We start from the raw sequence: 22,920 nt of genomic DNA, 5'->3' as shown, positions 1-22,920 counted from the left end.
AGGAATCCTTATTCCCTCTAAACTTTATTTCATCCTCATTATGTCCTCATTTTTTCTACCTTTCAGCTCCCTCCTAAAGCTATAGACTTCCTGGCCACCCTTTCTATCACTAATTGTACTTTCAGTCATTCCCTCTCCACCAACCACCCCCTCAACTAACTGGCTGGTCAAGGTGGAGAAGATGGAGTATTCCTTGCTCTCCCATTGCCACTTCCATGTCTTCCCTCTGCCTCCATCACAGTAACATCTCGTCCTATGAAACTGACTTAGCCCATATCTACCACCTAATCAGAATTCTGGTAGCTGTTGTCTACTGACCTTCAGGACATTCTCCTTCTTTCCTCAGTGAGGAAGAAGCTCACAGTCTTTCTTGCCTCCCCAAATCAAGATTGTAGTTTAGGCCCCAATTCCAAATCCAGTGCTATTCACACATTGCCTCCTACTATGCCATGTTGCCTTACATGATACAACTCCACTTTCAGGGAAGTGTGACAGGACAGAGGTCAGCAATTTTAGTAAAAAGGGAAGAAAATCGATTTTTCCTCTGCTGTGTATTCTTCAACCCATTCCCGGTGTTGTGTAAAAAAAAAAAATCAAAAGTGGATGCTACTGACTACCAGGGAGACATCTGTAGAGTTGAGCATAGCTACATTTTCAGAGTTTGTTCCAAGGTGCTGAATCTGTATTTATGTCTTTGTTAGATACGCTTTGTTCATCGACCAGCAGTCCAGCTCCTGCTCTCTCTGTTCCTCAGGCAACAAAACCTGCTAAGCCCTTTGGCTATGGGTATCCAACTCTTCAGCCTGGTTATCAGAATGTAGGGCTGAGCTCTGGAACACAGCCTAGTAACCCAACCTATTCTGGATTCCAACAGTATGCCCAGGTATGTGTAAGCAGGGCCTTTTTTTTAGTCTGAATGGATTATTAGAATTGTCATTCTAATAGAAATCCAAGTCACACATAACCTATCGTGATTAAACTTCATCTGCTCAAGGGAAAAATAATTATCTGTTGTTATTTCTTCCATCTCCTGGTATGAGGAGTTTGTTTTGCTCTTAATTGTTACATATGTCAAAACTATTTTAACAAAAGCCTGCTTATAAGAAAATGACATAGTACTGTTAAGATACTTGTGCTGGTGATGCCACCGTTGGCTTCAGCTGTGTGATCCTTATAGCTTTTGTTGCTCTGTGATAGCCTCCTCCTCCCTTTCCCCAGTTGTAATTAGCTACTGCCATACTTAGCATGGCCAAGTCTGACACCATTTCAATTTAACAATACAGAGAAGTGAGCATTTTTAGTTGGTGTTTACTGGCAATAATAGCTCATATTATTACGGTAAATTAAAGCTTATAAAGCATTTTCCTCAGCAACCATGTGAGGAAGTCATTGCGAGTCTTATTTTTTTCTATTTTACAGATGAAGAAACTGAGGTTTAAAGAATTTGTGACTTGTCCAGGGTCACACAGCTAGTAAGTGTCAGTGCTGAATTTTAATTAAACCTTGGTCTTGAGTCAAGTGTTTCTTTTGCATTGGAAAAAATAACTTAGAGTGGAATTTCTACTTGGAATCAAAGGCCCTATCTTAGAGAATGTTTTCAGCCCTCAGAATAGCTAAGAATAAAAATTAGAACCTGGTTGACACCTTGGTTTAAAGGCTTTAACTCGCAAAGAACTAAAGCCTTCTAGGGAAAGTGCAAAACAAGGAGCAGGAAGGAAAGAACCACTGAAAAAAGAAACCATAACATTAATAGTAGTAAAAACAACAATAATTATGGTGGTAGCTGACATTTTAAGGTTTGAAAACATTCATTTAAACCTCACAATCCTGTGAGATAGGTACTGTAGGTATTAGTATCACTGTTTTACAGGTTAAGAAATTTAGACTTAAATTAATCCATGGTCACCCAATTCGTGTCAGGACTAAGATTTGAACAAAAGTATTCTTACTCCAAGTCTAGTACTCTGTTCCACTATTCTTTCCTCTATAGGCACAGCGATTTTCCTGAGCTCCACTTGAGTAAATTTCTTTTGTTTGTTCATCAGTTCAGATAAAAGCTTGACTTGATAAACTGGTTTTGTTTGGCTATTTTTGTGTTAGAACCAACAATTCCTACTTTTGATTGTATATTATTTCTCCCTCTACCTTAAGGAGATATCAAATGTAAGTGGATTCTGTGGCCTAGAAGTTTTGAGGGTTGGAGAGAAACCAGACTATTTTTATTGTTATGTTTGGAAGAGACCATAAGTAATGTGTTAGAAGAATGTTTGTCATTGCATTTCTTAGTGACCCTAAGTTTTTCAGACTAGACATGGGTCAGGGTGGAGAGTTAGGCTAAACAATTGGAAAGATTTCTATTGTAGGCAAAAAGTAAGTATTCTGCTGGATGACAAGTATTTGGGCTCTCAAAGCTTGGTGCCAGGATCCACTGCTTCAGTCACATCCCTGAAACAAGATGGTAATGGTCAGAGTCAGCAGATTTGGCCATATTGGGCTCCTGGTAACCAGGGCTACATTCAGTTCAGGTGGAGTGGGCATTGTGGCCATCAGTGACCTTCATTGATCTCTATATGGTTTATATGTTTCATTATGATTCCACCCATGACAAGTTCATAGGCACTATCAGGTGAGAATGGAAGAGTGGCGATAAATGTAAAAGCCATGACCATCTTCCAGAAGTGAGATGCCACCAATATCAAATGGGGAGATGCTGGAACTGAGAGTGTCCACTGGTTTTTTTTACAACCATAGAAAAGACTGGGGCTCACTTGAAGGGTAGAGCCAAGTGGGTTATTTCCGCCCCTTCTGCTGATACCACAGTGTTTGTTATGGGAATGAATCCTGAGAGATATGATAATTCCCTTAAGATTGTCAGTAATGGCTCCTGAACTACCAACTGATTGGCCACCTAGGGCAAGGTCATTCGTGATAACTTTGGCATTGTGAAAGGACTCATGACTAAAGTCCATGCCATTACCCAGAAGACAGCAAGCTGTGGCATGATGGATGTGGTGCTGCCCAAAGTATCCCTGCTTCTACTAGTGCTGCTAAGGCTATAAAGAGACGCTCACGGGCATGGCCTTCTGTGTTCCATCTCCCAATGTATCTGTTGTGGATCGGCCCTGCCATCTACAGAAACCTGCCAGATATGATGGTATCAAGAAAGTTGTGAAGCAAGTGTCAGAGGAACACTTAAAGGGCATCTTGGACTACACAGAAGACTAGGTTGTATCCTGTAACTTTAACAGCCACACCTACACTTCTCTCTTTGATGCTGGAACTGGCATTGCACTCAGCGATCATTTTGTGAAACTCATTTCCTAGTATGACAATGAGTACATTTGTAACAGCCATGTAGACCTCATGGTCTACATGACCTTCAAGGAATAGTGCTAAGCCATGGATCTTCATCCCCAGCCAAAAGAGGAGTTCCACCACTGAAAAGCCCACATTCTTTTTTTTTTTTGGTGGGGGGGGGGGGTTTCCTAAACACCATACTCTTTTGTTTTGTTTTGGTTTTTTGTTTTTGTGGGGCAATGGGGGGTTAAGTGACTTGCCCAGGGTCACACAGCTACTGAGTATCAAGTATCAGGCCGGATTTGAACTCGGGTACTCCTGAATCCAGGGCCGGTGCTTTATCCACTGCACCACCTAGCTGCCCCAAAAGTCCACATTCTTAACCTATATTCTTGTACTGGGGATCCCTTGTCCCAAAGCACCCCTTTAGTAGGGGAGAGAATACTAGAGTCCTATATTGTGTATCATCAGTAAAGTCAGTGCTGAGAGAGAGCAGAAAAGAGTATTCGGTCCAATTTGCCATGGGGGCATTGTATCTGTTACCAACCCTATTAATCACTAACCTCTATTTTCTTTTTTTTTTTTCTTTTCTTTTTTTTTTTTTTTAGTGAGGCAATTGGGGTTAAGTGACTTGCCCAGGGTCACACAGCTAGTAAGTGTTAAGTGTCTGAGGCCGGATTTGAACCCAGGTACTCCTGACTCCAGGGCCGGTGCTCTATCCACTGCGCCACCTAGCTGCCCCACTAACCTCTATTTTCTGTCCCCTAAACCTGGCAGAGATTAGCTCTTTGTTAGAAAGATGGCAGAGGCTCTTGGACAGTACTTCAAAACCGTGTCCAAAATAATTCCTCTCACCCAGGTGTAAATTGTTAATGTGTTTTATTAACTATATTAATCATTCTAAAAGATAAGAACATCAATAACTACCCTGTTTTTATAGAAGCCTCTGTTTTCAAAAAAAAAAAATGTTTTTCTTACTGTGATAAGTTGCTTAATTTCAAGTTTTGTGGCAAAAATTAAAATGCCTTTAATGTCATTTGTTTTTCCATTTTCTAAATTTCTCCCTCCCACCCAACCCCCTCACATTCCAGAGAGCCATCCCACAAAACGATCAATTTTTTTTTTTAGAGAAAATGTAAACGATTTTTTAAATCAGCAAAACCAATTAATATATTTTTAAAAATCTGGAAATATATACACCATTCCATAACTCTGTACTTGTTACCCCTGGAATAGAGTGGGGTGATGTATCTTCTAATATCTCTACTTTGGGATAATTATGAAATCTTGATTCTTTCGCGATGATCATTAATTGGACACAACCTCCTAATAAGTAATATGACTGCCCCCCAAACCATTGAGCTTATTGGGGGGGTGTTACCTTTGAAATGGAGGGAAAACAAAGCTGGGGTTATTTACTCATTAGTATAAAAAAAATCTTAAGATATTTGCATCTTTTATAAGTAAAGAATAAGATCACATTTGAAATAATGGTTTGGTTTGGGGTTTTGTTTTAATAATGCTCTTATTTTCAGCAGTATCCTGGTATGAATCAGTTGTCATCTAGTCTAAGCGGATTAAGTCTCCAGCATTCTTCTCAACAACCAGAAAGTCTGAGACCAGTGAACCTCACTCAAGATAGGAATGTTCTGCCTGTGGCTCCTGTTCTGGCTCCTGTGCCCAACTTGAATTCAGACCTTAAAAAATTAAATTGTAATCCTGAGTAGGTATATGTTTTGTATTTTTCATTGTGTTAATCCTTAATACAAGATTTGATATCGGCATGAAAAGTAGTAAAAAATGGCATGGAATTTGTTGATTTCAAGATGGTACTAAAACAGGTTTTTCACTTTAAATTGGTATGGAAGTTAGAGATGGGAAACGCAGAATAGAATCCTCTTATTCCAGAGCCACTTTATTTTCAGAAACTTTTGTACAATTCAAGCATTTTTTTTTCATTTGGGGGATATTTTTTTCCCCAGAGATAGTTTTTGCCACTGTCTTGAACATATTCTAAGTCTTGGTGAGGAAAATTTTCCTAATACCCCAATAAGTTAATCATAATTTCTTTTTCTCCTTTTCATCCTTTTTTTTCCCCAATGGAAAGAGCACAGGATTTGGAGTCAGCAGATTTGGCTCTAATACTTGCTAGCTATGTGACTATGGGAAGTCATTTAAGCTCCCTAAGCCTCAGTTTCCTTGTCTATAAGATGGGGATGATAATACTTGCACTACCCACCTCCCAGGGCTGTTGCGGAGGAAGAACTTTGTAAACCTTAAAGCAGTATATAAATGTGAGTTCTTATCAGTAGTTATAATATGATAATCTTGTAAACCGTTCCTCTCTCCTTTTAATATCTTGTGTCTCCTTTTCAGTCATTACTTAGATAAGATAACAGCTTTTCATTTAGATTTTTATGTAAGCTCCAGGAGAGGCTTAGGTGGAGGGTTTGCCCTCTGGTACTCTTATGTTCTTCAGGGGATAAGGAGACAACTACAGTATAATTGCCCCATCTTGAATCTTTATTTCATTTTCCTTTTCTGCTGCATTCTTTCAGTTAGGGACCTAACTATCTGCCTTTACCTGGCCTGCTACTAAGACCTCATTGTACCTCCTAGTTAAAATAACATTAATGATAGCTGACACTAGAGAGCGCTGTTCAAAGTTCTTTCACATGCCTTGTCTCTTTAAGCCTCACATCATTTCTGGTGCTTTCCTCCCGTTGTTGTGTCCCTTCTGTTTGAGGAAATTGAAGCTCAGAAAGGCTATGACTTGCCCAGGGTCACACAGCTAATAAGTTGTAAGGCCAAACTCAAACCTAGGTCTCTGACTCTAAATTGGTTCCTTCTAATACACCATATGAACCTGTTATTGATCAGACTTGGTGCTTGTCTCCCAGTACATCCTAGATAAAATATCCTCTGGCCTCCTGTTCCCTAGGCTTCCTTCAGGAGAGTTCCATTTATTCCTGAAACTCCTCCCTTCTATCCAGAAGTAAACTCAAGATTCTTTCCATAAGAAAAAGGCTCCTATTATATAGGACCTAGTAATATTCTCCTTAAGAATCCATAAGGATTTTTAGTAGATTTCCCAGTGACCATAGCCCTTGAACTTTCCTAATTTCCAGTTCTTTTCGTTTATTTGACTTCCTGCTATTCATCTTCATTGAGAACTATTTGCTTTTAGCTCCTCTTTTTCTTAGCTTGACCCAATGCTTTATTTCTTCATTCCTAATCAGGCTTCCTTTCTGTGTTTCTCAAGGCCTTAGCAGTGGGCCTGTTTTTCATGCCTTTCACAGAGCCTAATCTAGGGAATTCCGTGCCACCCATACCTGTCCAAACTCCTAACTGAGGTCAGGTGTCTGTCTCCCAGGGATCCCAGAACACTCAGGCTGCAGGTTCGCTCTGCTGAAAAAGCAGTGAAGCCCAAATGTCTAGGTATCCTTCAGTCTCAAAATCAGATGGTTTAAGAGAGATCTTAAAACAACTTGGTAATCCATTAAATTGCCCCTGTCTTTTCCTTCTTCCTACTCCCAAGTCCCCCATCCCACCAACCCCTCCCTCCTCCCCCTTCATGAACCTAAAACATTCTCTGAAATGGCTAAGTCCCCATCTTCTTTCTCCAGGCCTAATACTGTCACTACCCTCTTCCTTTGTTCTCCTGGGAAATTGAGTTATGACTTGTAAGATGACCTTCATTCCTTGGCTCTTCTTCCTTTTGGTCAAGGAAGTGCATACTAGTGAGCCCTAGCAAAGCCATTTCCAGCACCTATATCACACATGAGTGTGCCCCACCAAAGCTGGGTGTTCCCGCTTGGGAGACAAGGTAGGCTGCTGAGTTGTCAGCAGTATTGGACCTTCTCAAAATTTGAAGTAGGTGAAATTTGTGTTTGGGTCCTCCCACCTTCCCCTACTATAGAAATGGGGTTTTTTTTGTTTGTTTTGTAGGGCAATGAGGGTTAAGTGACTTGCCCAAAGTCACACAGCTAGTAAGTGTCAAGTGTCTGAGGCTGGATTTGAACTCAGGTCCTCCTGAATCCAAGGCCAGTGCTTTATCCACTGTGCCACCTAGCCGCCCCCAGTTTTTAAAGCTTAAAACTTCACTAAGACATCCTGGATAAATCCTTGGGATGAGAATGGACCTTAGAATTTATCATTGATTTATATTCATTTTATTATGTAAACATTCTTCTTAGTGGTTGATACCTGTACATGGAGAAGGTAAGGGTTGGGGGTGGGGGTGGGGAACAGAATTGCCAAGAATTCCCAGCTGCAAAAGCTTTATCCATCTGCCTTGATATATTGCACCTTATCAATGCTATACGATGTCAGAAAATTTTTGACTTATGTCCTTGTTGATTTTGTTCATGATGTAATTGCTGGGTCATTAGGAATTATTCATAAAAAAGTGGTTAGCCTAAGAAAACAAAAGGAAGTTTAAGTCTGTCAGAGATAAACCTTATGGGAACTGGACTTTAGCTTTAACATGTGCAGTAGAAGGAATTATCTTAAGGTAGTAATGGAGGCCTGGGATGTTATTCTTAAGTGAATTTGTGACTCATTTAAGTACTTAATTCTGTCTTTTTAGTAAAGGAATTTAAATATTATCACATTTTCATTAATATGAACATTTTGTGATTCAAACTAGAACAGATCTGAAGCCTAGAGAAAACATTTTCTAATAGAGCCAAATGTGCTATGAATGCCATTCACCCTTTAATGAGGCAACCTTATTCTGGTTGCTATGAAAGATGAAGCTACATGTATAAGGAGTCACATGTAAGTCTTATCAACAGTGATATGGAGAAGTAGATTAAGATAGCTAGCCCTCAGTGACAAGAATAGGAAAAGGGAATGGTTTTTTATATAGTAATTTCCATCATGAGAGCTTCTGAGACCTCTTTTTAGAGCTTTGAATTATGTTTTTGTATTTAAAGTGATCAAGAAATATCTGATGGTTTCTCTATAATGTGCTGAAATGTTCTGTGATTATTTACAACTTAGCCTCTATCTACTTTGGTATATTTTAGCATGATAGCTAAACAAGATATTCTTTTCATTTGCCTTTCAGTTCATTTCGGTGTACTCTGACAAATATTCCACAGACTCAGGCTTTGTTGAATAAAGCTAAGCTTCCTTTAGGGTTGTTGTTGCATCCCTTCAGAGATCTCACGGTAAAGTATCATTTTTATATTTTGTTCCTGGATAGAGAAAAGTATGGTTACATTTTTGTGCATCGATTGAATATTTTTCTGAAATATTTTTCTTCCTCCCCTGTTTTTGTTGTTTCTAAGTTGTAAGAGAAAAATACTCTAGTTTGTTAGAATTCAGTTCAGCAAATGGTATTCTGTACTATGTGCAGCGAAATGGTACAGAGACCTAGAAGATATATATACATTCTTGTTCTCATAGAGCCTGCCATCTAATAGTGGGATATGATGTGCAAATGACAATTATACAAAATCACGTATGGTGCATTCATAAGAGAGCTTTTAAATAAAATATTGGATAAGGCCCAGGGCAGGAAATATGATTACAACTGGTAGGATCAAGGGACAGCTTGGAAGAAAGGTTAGGGTTGGAAGTCTGTCTCCAAATTAAATTAGAGGAAAAATAAATTAATTAGAAACCACTTTGTTATTTCATTATATACTTACTGACTACCTACAATGTATAAAGAATTGTGGTATATTCTCAATAATAATGGCTTATAGAGTCCTTTAAGGCATATGTTTTAGTGGAAAGAGCAATGGTCTGGAATCTGAAAACCTATGTGACCATAGCAAGTCCCTTAGCCCCAGTTTTCTGATCGGTAAAAATGAGATGGTTAGCTAGATGACAGTTGGGGTTCCTTCCTGTGCTAGATCTTTAACCCTGTAATTTATGGCGTATCAATAGACATTATCTTGTTTGGTCTTCACACGACAACCCGTTGAAATAGGGAGTCACTTTCGTCATCAGTACCATAAACCGCAGTGGCTCACAGCACAGCTTTGCCCTAATAGTAAATAACATGGCCCTGGGACATGAATCGTCTACTCTCTACTCCAGATCCAAAGTTCTTCCCATTAAGCTGCACTGAATCCTTAAGGGAATTCAGAGAATTCAGATACTCCCTGCCCTGAGAAAACTTAAGATCCAGTTAGGTGGAGTAGAAAAGAAAGGCATAGAATTTAACATATACAGGTAAGTAAAATAGAAACCAAAATATGGGAGTGCGTAAAATAGAAACAAAACTCTGAAGAGTTGATAGAGAAATAAATTATTGGAATAATAACAATAATAGCTAACATATAGCGCCTACTATGTGCACTCATCACTTTACAGTTATCTCATTGGTCCTCACAACAACCCTGGAAGCTGGGTGCTATGATTATCTCCATTTTATTGTTGAGGAAACTGAGATTAAGTGACTTGCCCAGGAGAGTGAAATACATAATATGTATATGTGTGTGTTGACATTAATATTACAGAGGTTGTTTGTTTAAGAATGAACCATAGAGGGGGCAGGTAGGTGGCACAGTGGATAAAGCACCAGCCCTGGATTCAGGAGGACCTGAATTCAAATCCGGCCTCAAGACACTTGACACTTACTAGCTGTGTGACCCTGGGCAAGTCACTTAACCCCCATTGTCCTGCCCAAAAAAAAAAATTAAATTAAATAAGAATGAACTATAGAAAATGTCTTGTGGCTGTCAATCATATCAAACAAATCATCTCTGTAATATAACGGGGGGGAGGGGGGATGGCTCAGTGAGACTATGTAACTAGGGCATAAGATTAAGGAAAAACTATAACATCCCTTAATCCATTAGTTCTTTGTTTCACTTCTCTTTCATGCAAAAGGGTATTATGCCTAAGTTAGTGTTAAGGGCTAAAATTCTAGCTAAACTGTCTAAAATATCTAATGAGTGGTCGCCAATAAATTATAAGCTTTAGCAAGTGTTAGACTTTTAAGCATTTATTAAGGAGAATAAGAATTTGATAAAGAGAGAGAGAAACGGGCAACTAGGTGGCGCAGTGGATAAGCACCGGCCCTGGAGTCAGGAGTACCTGAGTTCAAATCCGGCCTCAGACACTTAACACTTACTAGCTGTGTGACCCTGGGCAAGTCACTTAACCCCAATTGCCTCACCAAAAAACAAATAAACAAAAAAAAACAAGAGAGAGAGAAAGGCCTAGATTCCTATCTATTAAAGGGAGAGCACATTTTAGCTCCGCTCTCCACCAGAGGAAAGAGAGTCAGAGCTAGTGCCAGTCTCTTCCTTCCTCCTCCCACTAGCCTGCGTCACTTCCTGACGCCAAAGAAAAGACTCCTGGTCTTGCCCTCAAAGACCTTCGCTTCATGGGCGGAACTCTTCTACAGTAAGTCTCCAGCAGGTGGCGTCATTCCAATTGTTACGTTAGGTTTGCCAGTGTTTTTTAGACATGAGTAGACTTAATGAAATTCACTTTGGACATCAGTTACATTTGTCCACTACATTTTTACAGTGTTTTTTCCAGGGCTACCTATTGCTCTTCTGTTTCACCCACTCCTAAAAGAATCAGATTCCATTTCTTCTTTTTTTTTTTTTTAGATATCCATTTCAAATAAACAAAGGAGCCTCAAAAGAATAGATAGAGCATATTGAGTTTTTTCAAGGCACAATTAATTCTTGATATTTATATTAATGGGGGGGGAGCAACAATGTGGGTTAAGTGACTTGCCCAGGGTCACACAGCTAATAAATGACAAGTGTCTGAGGTCAGATTTGAACTCAGGTCCTCCTGACTTCAGGGCCGGTGCTCTATCCATTGCACCACCTACCTGCCCCCTATTTATATTAATTATTAACATTAATTAATAATTAGTAGGACTCTCCGGTGAGGTAGAGAGGCTTGAACTAGATGGTCACCAGAGTGTCTGCAAGTCAATTTAAAAACACATTAAAACATAGGCCAGCTTTTTTATTTGTTTTTGGTTTGGGGGGCTGTCAATGAGGGTTAAGTGACTTGCCCAAGGTCACAAAGCTAGTAAGTGTTGGCCAGCTTTTTTAAAAGGAAGATTAGTAACTGGAGGATGATCAGTTCAAAAGTGTTTTATAAGGATTAAAGAAAGTGGAAATATTTGCCCCAAGGGGGAAAAAATTGATTATATGTGGTAACTGTTTTTGAAGGGCTATTGTCATGTGGAAGAGGCACAAGACTTCTCCTTAGCCTCAAAGGGAAGAAGCCACTGGTGAAAGTTGAAAAGAAGTAAAACTTCTTAACAATTAAGAAACTGCCCCAAAGCAGAATGATTTGCAAGTGATCCTGGGCTCCTCTTTAGGAGAGATCTTGAGACAGAGACTATATGACTATTTGGGTCAACTAGGTTGTTACAGACTGGGCTAGATAGTGTTTGAAGTCCCTTCCAACTCTGAAATTCTGTGTTTCTGGTTTATTTTGAGGCCTGAGCATATGAACTAAGTCTTAAGTTAACCATGAACATAAGCAGAGATGCTTATGCCTCTCTCATACCCAAGGAAACACATAAAAATACCACCCCCAGGCATAGTCACTCAGTGAAGACCCAAAAGTACACTTACACTGGGTTCCGAGTGCACATCAGATTATGGTGCCCTGATGAGCTCTGACACATGGTATTCCCTTGGCCAGTCATGCTACTTGTCAGGCGCTTTATCCTCCTTGTGGTGCCATTTTATCTCTTAGTGATGTTGCCTAGTTGTTTGTAGGGGGAGAGGCAGCTGGGTAGCTGCTTGGTTTGCTCAAGGCACACAGTAAGGAATGGTGCCATTTCAAGCTATACACATAAGCAATGTTGGGTTCTAATCCTTGTACTGAGCACAACCAAAATAAGAAGTAGTTAACATTTCCTTGAGATAATGTGTACTACAAGGTCTTCATTTTCTTTTCCTAGCAACTACCAGTGATAACATCAAGCACCATTGTGAGGTGCCGGTCTTGCAGGACATATATCAACCCTTTTGTGTCCTTCATTGATCAGAGGAGATGGAAATGCAATCTGTGCTACAGAGTTAATGATGGTGAGTTTTGTATTTGGGGGTAGGACTTGGTGTTTATTTTTTTTTAATGTTTCGTATTTTAAGTCTATTCTAACAACTATGTCAGAAAGTTATTTCTGTCTTCAATCCTATGAAAGGAGCACATAGGCTAAGAATACCCTCATTTTGCCCCCAACCTGGTGGACCGTGAGATTCAGTCCCTACGTGTAAACAAACAAAAAAATATTCACAAAGCAAGCAGAGAAAGATATCCATGTAAAGTCCTATGTCTTAATTTATATTTACACATGGCAGAGGACAGCTTAGATCTAGAAAGTGTCATAGTAGTCAAATTACATGTCATTATTCCTTAGCCTATTTCACAGGGACCCTTGTTCTCCTTGTTTTCAAGTGTGTCTCTGTATGTCTCTCTCATAGCAGCTGTGTGGTCTGATGGATAGGTGGCTGCTAGTTTGGGAAGCAACATTCTAGTCCCTGTTCTTGATTTCAGAAAAAAACTTCATATTTCTGCACCTGAGTTATTTTTTAAAGGGACATATTTTTCATGATTCAGTGATTACTAAGCTCTTTGGAATCCTCAAGTAAAAAACCTATCAAGATTGAAAGTGGTAGTTATTAAAATTTCTGTGGCATAACTGTTTAGTTGTGAGTATAAAAGCCATGTGTTTTATCTGTCAGTGATGATTTGCATTGGATTCCCAATTATTGTCTAGTTCCTGAGGAATTTATGTATAATCCCCTTACCCGTTCCTATGGAGAGCCTCACAAACGGCCCGAGGTTCAGAATTCAACCGTGGAATTCATTGCTTCTTCAGACTACATGGTAACTATTAAGTGTTTTGTTATAATTATCTGGTCATGTGGTTGCAGTGCTTCTTTTTAGTTCTGAATTCTGTGAATCTTCACCCATTTTGAAACTTTTGCAAGATCAGTTTTGGGGGCTTGGGGGTTTGTTTTTGTGTTTAGTTTTGTTTTTTATTTAAAATTTGAAAGTTGGCCAATGAAAAAATGAATTTTTTGAAAAGGAAATTTATAATATAAACGTTTCTTAATTCTTAAATATTAATAACAACAGCTACCATCATGTAAACTCTTAAGTTTACAAGTATTTTATGTAACCTCATTCAGTCCTTTTCAGCCTAGGTGAGGTATAGGTATATTATCTCCATTTTTGTCACAGTGATGGAGTTGAGATTGAACTGGGGCCTTCTTGATTCAAAATCCAAAGCTCTTTCCGCCATGGCATTCTCTGAAATCACTAGCACCACCACTGACAGCTGTCGCCTTTCGGTTGTGTGGCTGTCATGTTAGCTGAGGTCTGCTGTCACTGTCTCAGGCATTGTAATGCCCACTCTTCCTGAGCTACCTCCATTTCTAATTTGTTGAAGATGGCACCATATTTCTGGTTCACCAGACTCAGCTTGGCCATGATTCTCTTTCCATCCACTCACCAAACTCTGGCACTACTCCTCTCTTCATTTCTTTCTCCTTCACAGTCATGTCCTTTGGATGAGCCTTGCTTTTCTCACCAAGGCATTCTTCTTACTCTTATCTACTAGAATCTTCCCCTTGGTCTTTCCTATCTCCAGCCGCATCCAGATAATTCAAGAGGTTATACCTGGATATCGTGTGAAGTCCATGCTGTATATGTGGCTGTATACTGGGTGACTTGATTGTCTGGGCCACTTCCTTTCCCTGGCTTCCATTGTCTTTGATACTTATTTTTGTCAGTAGACAGTTAAAATCGCAAGACCCTTCCTTGTGTACAACAGTCTACACCACTCTCTTCTACTGTTCTTCTTTCACTCTAAGGAGGCATGCCATCTTATTCTGTTTCTTGTCTCCTACTCCCAGCTCTGCTTTCTTCATGACGTACTATACTAACTCTGTCCTCTGTCTTACAAGTTATTTTTCTCCCATTATGAGTTCTGAATCTTATCCCCAATGTGTCCTACTCTAATTGAAGGTGAGACAAAATTAGTGGTAGTTCCTTTAGACATGTGATATACCACTTCACCTCTCTTAAAGGTTTGCCAGGGGTTTTGGTGCCCTGGCTTCAATCTGCACCTGCTAGCCATTAGTCAGAGAGGGCCAGAAGCAGAGATTGATGATTCTCAGGCCTATCTCCTCACCTCCATCTATGTTGGCACAGCATTTCATAAGTAGGAGACACCTGGCCAGTTCTTTTTCAGCATGACTTCCTAAATAGCATCCCCTCTCCCGTGTAGCCCATATCAACTCAGTTTAATGGAGAGAAAAGAAAAGAACAGTATTGCTTTGTCATTTCAGTAGTCTGTAAGTAAACCCTTAGAAGGTAGCTAATATTTTTGTTAGGCTTTTTTTGTTTGTTTTGCGTTCTTCTTAGTATGATGTGAGAGAGTGAATTATGGCTACAAAATAAATTGCATTATTTCTATTTCCTCTAGCTTCGTCCTCCTCAGCCTGCAGTATACTTGTTTGTTTTAGATGTGTCTCATAATGCAGTGGAAGCTGGGTATTTGACAATTGTCTGCCAGTCACTATTGGAAAATCTTGACAAGTAAGAATATTTAGATTTATTCCTTTTTCTATGTGATTGAGCTAGGTTTAGAGTTTTTGGGGGGAGGGGGGTTTGGGTGAGGTAATTGGGGTTAAGTGACTTGCCCAGGGTCACACAGCTAGTAAGTGTTAAGTGCCTGAGGCCAGATTTGAGCTCAGGTCCTCCTGACTCCAGGGCCAGTGCTCTATCCACTGTGCCACCTAGCTGCCCCGGTTCAGAGTTTTAGGATCATTACCAGAGAACATTTTAAGTTAGCTTTCATTATAATACATTCTTATATGTTGTTGTTCAGTTGTATCCAGCTCTTCGTGACTCTGTGGACCTTTGTCCATGGGGTTTTCTTGGCAAAGATACTGACATAGTTTGCTGTTTCCTTCTTCAGTGGCAAACAAGTTAAATGACTTGCTCAAGGTCACAAAGACTAGGATGTTTCTGAGGCTGGTTTTGAACTCGGGTGACCCTGACTCCAAGACTAGCACTAGATGGTGTCTGCTGCACTACCTAGCAGCTTCTCTGTACCAGTAGCAATAACAGTATGTTGCAAGTTTCTTTCTGCTTGGTTTGAATTGTAAATTATACTCTGATATAGCTGTTTGGCAGAAACAACCCTTTAGACCATATCAAGGACATTTATTTATAGCTTAGCTTTAATGAAGCTGATGTTGGAGCGTGTTTATCGTGAAGAAAGTTAATACACCTATAGAATTTGAGAGTTGGAAGGAATTTGAGCAGCCGTCTAATTCAGCCCATACATAAAATGAAGTCCCACTGCAACGTATCTAAAAAGTTGATATCCAGCCTCTGATAGAAGACAGCCTTTACATTATTGATATGTCTGAGAACAAAACCCAGAACAGAAAGAGTTTTAAAATAAAATTATTAAGTCATCCCACAGAGGGAAGAGCTGAAAAAAGGGTGCCCTTCTCCCTCAAGTGTCTATAAGGGACAAAAGAACAAGGAAACAGAAGCTAATTGACCAGCACAGAGACAGTTTCCAAATAAGACACATGGGTTGATTGAGATATATTAATCTTTAGATCTCACTCTGATTCTGGTCAGCACAATTTAGGTCCTGAATTAAGCATTAAACTAATCTAGTCTCTAAGCAACAGGTCTGATTTCTCAGCTATGCATGGCTAGGCAGACAATGCAGTAAAGTTTTCCCACAAGTTCCCTCCTGTTTAAATCAGTAAGAAACATTTGGTTCATCCTTTAATCCTTGGCTGTTGGGGGTTTTTTGCTTTTTTTTACTCTTTTTTTTTTTTTTAGTGAGGCAATTGGGGTTAAGTGACTTGCCCAGGGTCACACAGCTAGTAAGTGTTAAGTGTCTGAGGCCGGATTTGAACTCAGGTACTCCTGACTCCAGGGCCGGTGCTCTATCCACTGCGCCACCTAGCTGCCCTTTTTTTTACTCTTAATATTTGGGTGCTGGAGTGGATGTTTTTCTTATTCAAGTATGAATTCTAGATATGGCTAACATTTTTTAAGTATTTTACCATTTTTTTATTGCATTGCATGTTAGATTTCAGTGCCTCTCCCACATGAAATATCCATGATGGTTTCAAGAAGGATTGTTATGTTTTTCTTCAGGTCCTTTAATAATAGAAAGGACTCAGCCAACCCCAAATTAACCCTTTTAATTGTTGTTTGTTTGTTTCTTTGTTTGTTTTCATTTTTAAAAGCCTATGATACCAAGCACTTAGTATTAAAAGTTTTTTCTTTGTCTTTAGACTGCCTGGAGATTCAAGAACAAGAATTGGGTTCATAACCTTTGACAGTACAGTTCATTTCTATAACCTACAAGAAGGATTATCACAGCCTCAGATGTTGATTGTCTCAGACATAGATGGTAAATACTTAATAAAAGAAGTCAGTAAAGTTTTGGACTGGTACAGAATTGTGAAATAAAATGTGCTTATCATTTCAAATCATTTGAGAGTGAATGGTGACATACTGTAGAAATAAGATTACTGGGCATACACACGCTGATATATAAGCCTTTAATATTTTTCTAGGAAAATACTTTTTTTTATTCCATTGTGCTGCTATTACAATTAGTTGTTACATTTAAGTCATTTTGTATGGACGGATACATCTCTATTGTGTGTGGCATAATTTAATCAAGATTCATTGCTCTTTCCTTTATTATAATCCTTTGTACCTTGATTTGTTTATTAGAACATCTATTTTACCCACAGATATCTTCTTACCTACACCTGATAGTTTACTTGTAAATCTACATGAAAGCAAAGAGGTAAGTGGCTTTTTAAAAATTACAACATTGCTATGATTTCAGTAATTTAAAAGTTAAACTTTAGTTTCTTTGTATAAAAGCAATCTGTATTTAAATGTATTGTTTCGGACGGATTTTCTGGAAATAATACATTGAAAACTGCCACATGTCATCATTGCCTGTATTTGGTTTTAGAAAGACTTTGTATTTCAATTACATATAGTCTTGAATCTAAAAAGAAGTGACCTGAATTTTAACACAAATGCTCCAGAATGCTTTAGATAAGTAATTTCCTTTCCTTTTTTGTAACTCTTTGTAATCTTTGTTTTCCAGCTGATAAAAGACTTATTGAATGCTTTACCAAATATGTTCACCTATACAAGAGAAACCCATAGTGCTCTTGGTCCTGCACTTCAGGCTGCCTTTAAATTAATGTCTCCAACAGGTGGCCGTGTGTCTGTATTCCAGACACAGTTACCTTCCTTGGGTGCAGGACTCCTGCAGTCCAGAGAAGATCCTAATCAGAGATCCAGTACAAAGGTATCTTCGATTTTATTTTAATGTTACATTGAACAGAATCCTTTCCATTCCCTGTCCTTTCATGATAGGGCCCCAGTCATTTTTTGTATACCTGAATTATTAGTATTCAGAAATTAAAGAATCCTTGAGGAAGTTATTTTTCAGTCAGCTTTAGGGATTGTTTTTACAAATTATAACTTACTTAAGAAAAAGCACAAATTCTAACTTACTGAATGTTGAGCAGTGAATACTATATGACGGGTGTGTGTGTGTATACATACACACACATACATACTATATAATACGGGTGAAAATAAAGATCTAGTCTTTGCTTTTGTAATTATAAGTACCCCTTAACAGGAAAAAAAACCATTTCCAGGAATTTCTCTTTATCAATAACTGCCTACTATATATCAGGCACTTGAGTATATCTTGGAGTAACAAAGACAAAAAGGAAACTGTTCCTGCTTTTTTATAGCTTACATTTTCTCTGGGGAAACTTGGGGGTGGGGGAGGGAGTGGTGGATATGTGAATGTACAAAATCAGTATAAAGTGGTTCAGGGAACAAGGGGACTAGCAGTTGGGGGGTGGGGGGTGGGAAAGCTTTTATGGAGGTAATTAGTCTGTAAGAGAGGTCTTTTACTCCTGCAGTTTTTTCCCCTGTTAAAGGCCAAATGCATGCAGTTTTTTTTACTAAGTAGAGATGCTAAAATTGATTGCTTATGCCATCTTTTTAAATAGCCACTCACCTAAGGTGAATAAAACTTATGCCAAGATGAAAGCAAGAATGGTAATTTAAACATTTATGCTGTATCCCCATGGGAGGCAAAGTTGATTTTAAGCTGGTAAATTTTTGTCAAGATGAAACAAAGGGAGAAAGGGCTTTCTTTACTTACTTGTAAGTACAGCAAATTAATTTTCGTTTCCAGTTCAGCTATCCATTGGCCTACAAAGATAGACACCCTCCAACCTTCTAGAAATTTCTGATACTTATTAAGCTAACACAGTTCTTTGCTGTTGTATTGGTCAAACAGACTATTCATCTTAAATTTCTAAAATACCTTCTGCCTACCTTGGGCTAAGAAACCAATTATATTAGTTTATTCATTGGTCAGATTTTTCCCTCAGGTCTGGCATCTACAAAATCTAAGTGGTTTTGGTATAATTTTTTTAGTGTGTAGCTATATATTTTCCTTTCAAAGAAAGATCATCTTAGGGATCCATTCTTTCTGAAGCAGTTTAGGTGGCCTATATTTTGACTAATTCCAGTATATGACACTTTCCTATACCATTTATATTTAAAGTCATTAAGAACCAATACCCTGAGATAAATACATCTATATGCCCAAACTACTTCTCCTGTGTACATGAAATGTATCTTCTTTAATTTTTTTAATTTTTTGCTAAAGGTTGTGCAACATCTTGGTCCTGCGACTGATTTTTATAAGAAATTGGCATTAGACTGTTCAGGTCAACAGACAGCAGTGGATCTGTTCCTTTTAAGTTCACAGTATTCTGATCTGGCTTCTCTAGGTAAGGTGATATTTCAGTTTAACCTGTTTACCTATGCCAATTTTAACATATAATGAAATCGAGACTTGATAGCCTTATTTAAAAGTTCTACATTTGGGGAGTTTGACATGGGTATAATGGAAGCACTTAATGTATGTGACAAAATTGAGAGCATTTTAAGTGCCCATTATGTGCAAGGATTCATATTCTGGGTGTTTGTGATGCCAAGACAAAAACAAGACAGTCCTTTGACCTTAAGGTACAGAAGCACAAAAGTAAATACAAAGTGATTTCAGGAGGAACAGAGTACTTACTGGCCCCTTGGAAGACCTGTACTTTGAGGGAAGTTAGGAATTCTGAGAAGCAGAGGTGAAGACTGGAAAAGTAGGAAGGTGCGAGATCATGAAGAGCTTTAAAAGCCAAACAGAGGACTTTATATTTGATCCTGGAACAAGTGAAATAGGGAGCCACTTTAGGGGATTGAATAGAGAAGTGATATGGTGGAACTTGTGCTTAATTAAGCTGAATGGAAGACTGGCTGGAGTGGTGGGAGACTTGAGGCAGGCTGACCAACCAGAAGACTGTTGGAATAGTCCAGGCAGGAGGTAATGAGGACCTGTATTAGGATGGTGGCATGGTCAGAAGGGATGAGGCAGCATATAAAAAGCAATATTGCAAAGAAAGAAGCAACGGGACTTGGTAACTGCTTGAATATGAATAAGAGTCAGGGGTCTAATATGATCCCTAGGTAACCCAAATAACTATGGAATCATGATGCCTTCCATGGTAATTGGGAAGTTTGGAAGAAGAGAATGTTTGGGAGGGAAATGATGAGTTCAGTTTTGTCTATGCCATGTTCAAGAAGTCTACAAGACATCCATTTTGAAATGTCTAGTAGGCAGTAAGAAGGAGATCAAGAGAAAGGCCAAAGCTGGATGAATAAATCTGATAATCACCTATGTAGAGACAATAGTTGGAACTGTGGGAGCTGATTGAGATGACTTAGAGAAATTATATATAGAGAGAAGAGAGCCTTGGGGAACACCCACAGTTCATAGGTCTATGACCTGGATGAAGATCCACCTTAAAAGAAACTGAAGAAATGTTCAGACAGGTAGGAGGAAATGAAGAGAGAATGATGTCGCCAAAAAAAGCCAAGAGAGAGTAACATAGGAGAAATAAGTGGGTGTTACATTGTAGCTAGTTTTAAATGATAGAATGTGAATGTTGTATTTTATCTAGTGGAAGTAGTCAAGATTTATGAATAGGGGAGTGAGGTGGCGAGATCTGTGTTTCAGAAATAGCTATTTTGTGAGTGAATTTTCTGAGGTTGAGAAGTGCTACAACTGAGGAAGCCACTCATTGCCGTTTGCTTTAGCTGTTTGAGTAGCCTCCTGATTGGTTTGCCAGTTTAGTGGAGAGAGTAGATATGAATGATGTTATAGAGGTGTACTCCATAAGGCATGGCATTGGATATTGGGTAAGAGAAAGTAAAGTCAAGGATAACTCCAAGATTGCAAACCCTCCTAACTAGAAGAATAGGTTTGGTAAAGCAAATGATAAGTTTTCACTTGGATTTGTTAAGTTTGAAACATCCAGTGTCCAGTAGGCGGAAAGAGACTAGGTCTGTGTATATAAATTTGAGAATCATCTACATAGAGATGGTGATGGGGAGATTAGAGAAGATAAGGGGGTCTTGAGTGACACCTACATGTGGTAGATAGGGAAGGTAATAATCTAGCCAGAAATAATGAGAAGGAAGAGAACCAAGTGCAAAGGGCAGGTATCAGGCTAGTTCTGTACAAATGAATATCATGTCTAGCGGGGTGAGGGCGTCAGCAGCAGAAGCCACAAAAGCAGTCAAGGAGAATCAAGTACAAGAAAAGGCCAGTGGGTTTAGCAGTTGAAGTTGTTGGTAACATTGAAGAGCAGTTGCTTCAGTTCTCTCAGGTCAGTTGTGTAAAGGTTGGCCTTGGCAAGAAAGAACATCGCTTCCTCTGAGATGGAGCAAAGGTAAAAATAAAGGATAATAAAAAAGAGTTTTGAAGTATGACATCAGAGAGAAGAGTAAGTTTACAAAATTTTTAATTGGAAAGGACCTCCGCCCCCAGACATTTTGTCCAACTAATTATTACCCCACCCCATCCCGCCCCCCCCCACACACACACACACACACCAGCACCTCAGTAAACACTTCCCTTCTGCTAGAAGACCTGGAATAAAGACAGCCAAGTAATAATAAGAATAACACATTTATGTAGTGATTTAAGGTTTATCCTCATCTTACAGATGAGGAAACTGACATAGAAAGTGACTTGCCCAGTGTCCCATGGCTATTAAGGATTCGAGGCAAATCCAGGTTTACAGCCTATTCTGTTTATAAATAGTTTGGATTTTCTTTTTCTAAAATCAAACCTTAATTTGCCTCTTAGCAAGGTAAGCTTCTACCCATTGCTTCTGGTTCTGTCCTCAGTTATCAAATGGAGTAGGTCTTTTCCCCATTCTCTGTAGAGCCCTTCAAATACCTAAAGCCAGTGATCATGTGCTTCCCCCAGCTTTCTCATTTCTAAGCCAACCATGCCATGTTCTTTCCACCAGTCATGTGCTAGGGACTCAAGGCCCTTCACCATCCTGGTGGCCCAAGTATCCAGACTGAATGCAGTCATTGTCTGCCCCCCTTATCCCTGGCAACTCTGCTTCTTTTCATGCAAACCACAATCCTGTTGGCTTTTCTGGCTGTCCTTGCACATGTGGAACTTGAAGACTGTAAAAATCCCTCAGTCTTTTTCACACAAGCTACTATCTAACCATGCCTCTCTGGTCTTGTTGTGATGTTGTAGAATGCTTTGTAATAATTCTTAATATATTTTATCTTGTTAGATTTGGTCGTTTGCTAGCCCATCAGAATCATTTTGGACTTTGTCATCTTGTATCTTATTTATATACCAGTTTTGTGCTGTCATCTGCAGATCTGATGAGCATGCCCTTTATGACTTTATCTAGGTCATTGATTCAAATATTAAATTATAGTGTCCCTGGGATGCATTATTGGAACCCTTCCAAGTTGATTGTGAGCCATTAAAGACCATCCTTCAAGTGCAGACTTTCAGCCGGTCCCAAATCCATCTAATTGTATTATCATATGCCCCTCTTCTCACCATATCTGTCACAAGAATGGCATAAGAGACCTTGTGCTTTGTTAAAGTTATTTGTAAATTAAATCGATAGAATTTGCTTAAGCTACTAATTTAGCAAATCTATCTAAAAAGGAAACAATGATAGTCTGGCATGACCTGGTTTTTGCTAAGTCATTTACATTCCATAAGTCTGATAAGTAATATGTTCTGTGTTCTTCTAATTTTTCTTATAAAATATCTCTTTATACCTAGGTCATGTATCCACTTTGACCTTATCTTGGTCAATGGTATAAGATGTCGTGGTCTGTGCCTAGTTTCTGCCATTCTGCTTTCCAGTTTTCCTAACAATTTTTTACCAAATAATAAATTCTTATCCCAAAATCTCAAGTCTTTATACTTGGTCTGTGCCTAGTTTCTGCCATACTGCTTTCCAGTTTTCCTAACAATTTTTTACCAAATAATAAATTCTTATCCCAAAATCTCAAGTCTTTATACTTGTCAAATACAGTTATGTTTATTTGCTGCTGTAAGTTGTATGTCTACTCTGTTCCATTGATCTGCCTTCCTTTTTCTTAGCCAGTACCAGATAATTTTGATAATTATTGCCTTATAAGATCTGGTGCTGCTAAACCTCCTTCCTTTACCTTTTTTTCCTTCATTATTTCCTTTGATCTTCT

General features: G+C 38.9%; 1 protein-coding gene and 1 pseudogene across 4 annotated transcripts in view; both read left to right on the top strand.

The window, feature by feature from the left end:
* SEC24B (SEC24 homolog B, COPII coat complex component) overlaps positions 1-22,920 on the top strand; it is a 99,015-nt gene that overhangs the window by 62,293 nt on the left and 13,802 nt on the right. For 3 of the 4 annotated variants that reach the window (XM_043970329.1, XM_043970328.1, XM_043970327.1), the window contains 10 exons: positions 702-883; positions 4,833-5,020; positions 8,369-8,471; positions 12,197-12,323; positions 13,016-13,125; positions 14,729-14,841; positions 16,572-16,690; positions 17,040-17,095; positions 17,408-17,614; positions 19,004-19,127. In XM_043970329.1, coding sequence (XP_043826264.1) covers positions 702-883; positions 4,833-5,020; positions 8,369-8,471; positions 12,197-12,323; positions 13,016-13,125; positions 14,729-14,841; positions 16,572-16,690; positions 17,040-17,095; positions 17,408-17,614; positions 19,004-19,127 — 1,329 coding nt within the window. The remainder of the gene's footprint in view (positions 1-701; positions 884-4,832; positions 5,021-8,368; positions 8,472-12,196; positions 12,324-13,015; positions 13,126-14,728; positions 14,842-16,571; positions 16,691-17,039; positions 17,096-17,407; positions 17,615-19,003; positions 19,128-22,920) is intronic. The other variant, XM_043970326.1, reaches the window with a different exon arrangement.
* LOC122730840 lies at positions 2,411-3,390 on the top strand (annotated as a pseudogene).

This window comes from Dromiciops gliroides, chromosome 6, assembly GCF_019393635.1.
Source record: "Dromiciops gliroides isolate mDroGli1 chromosome 6, mDroGli1.pri, whole genome shotgun sequence".
In the NCBI taxonomy this organism is placed as follows: Eukaryota; Metazoa; Chordata; class Mammalia; order Microbiotheria; family Microbiotheriidae; genus Dromiciops; species Dromiciops gliroides.
The sequence above is the reverse complement of the archived record's forward strand: the minus strand, read 5'-3'. Positions and strand labels throughout refer to the sequence as shown.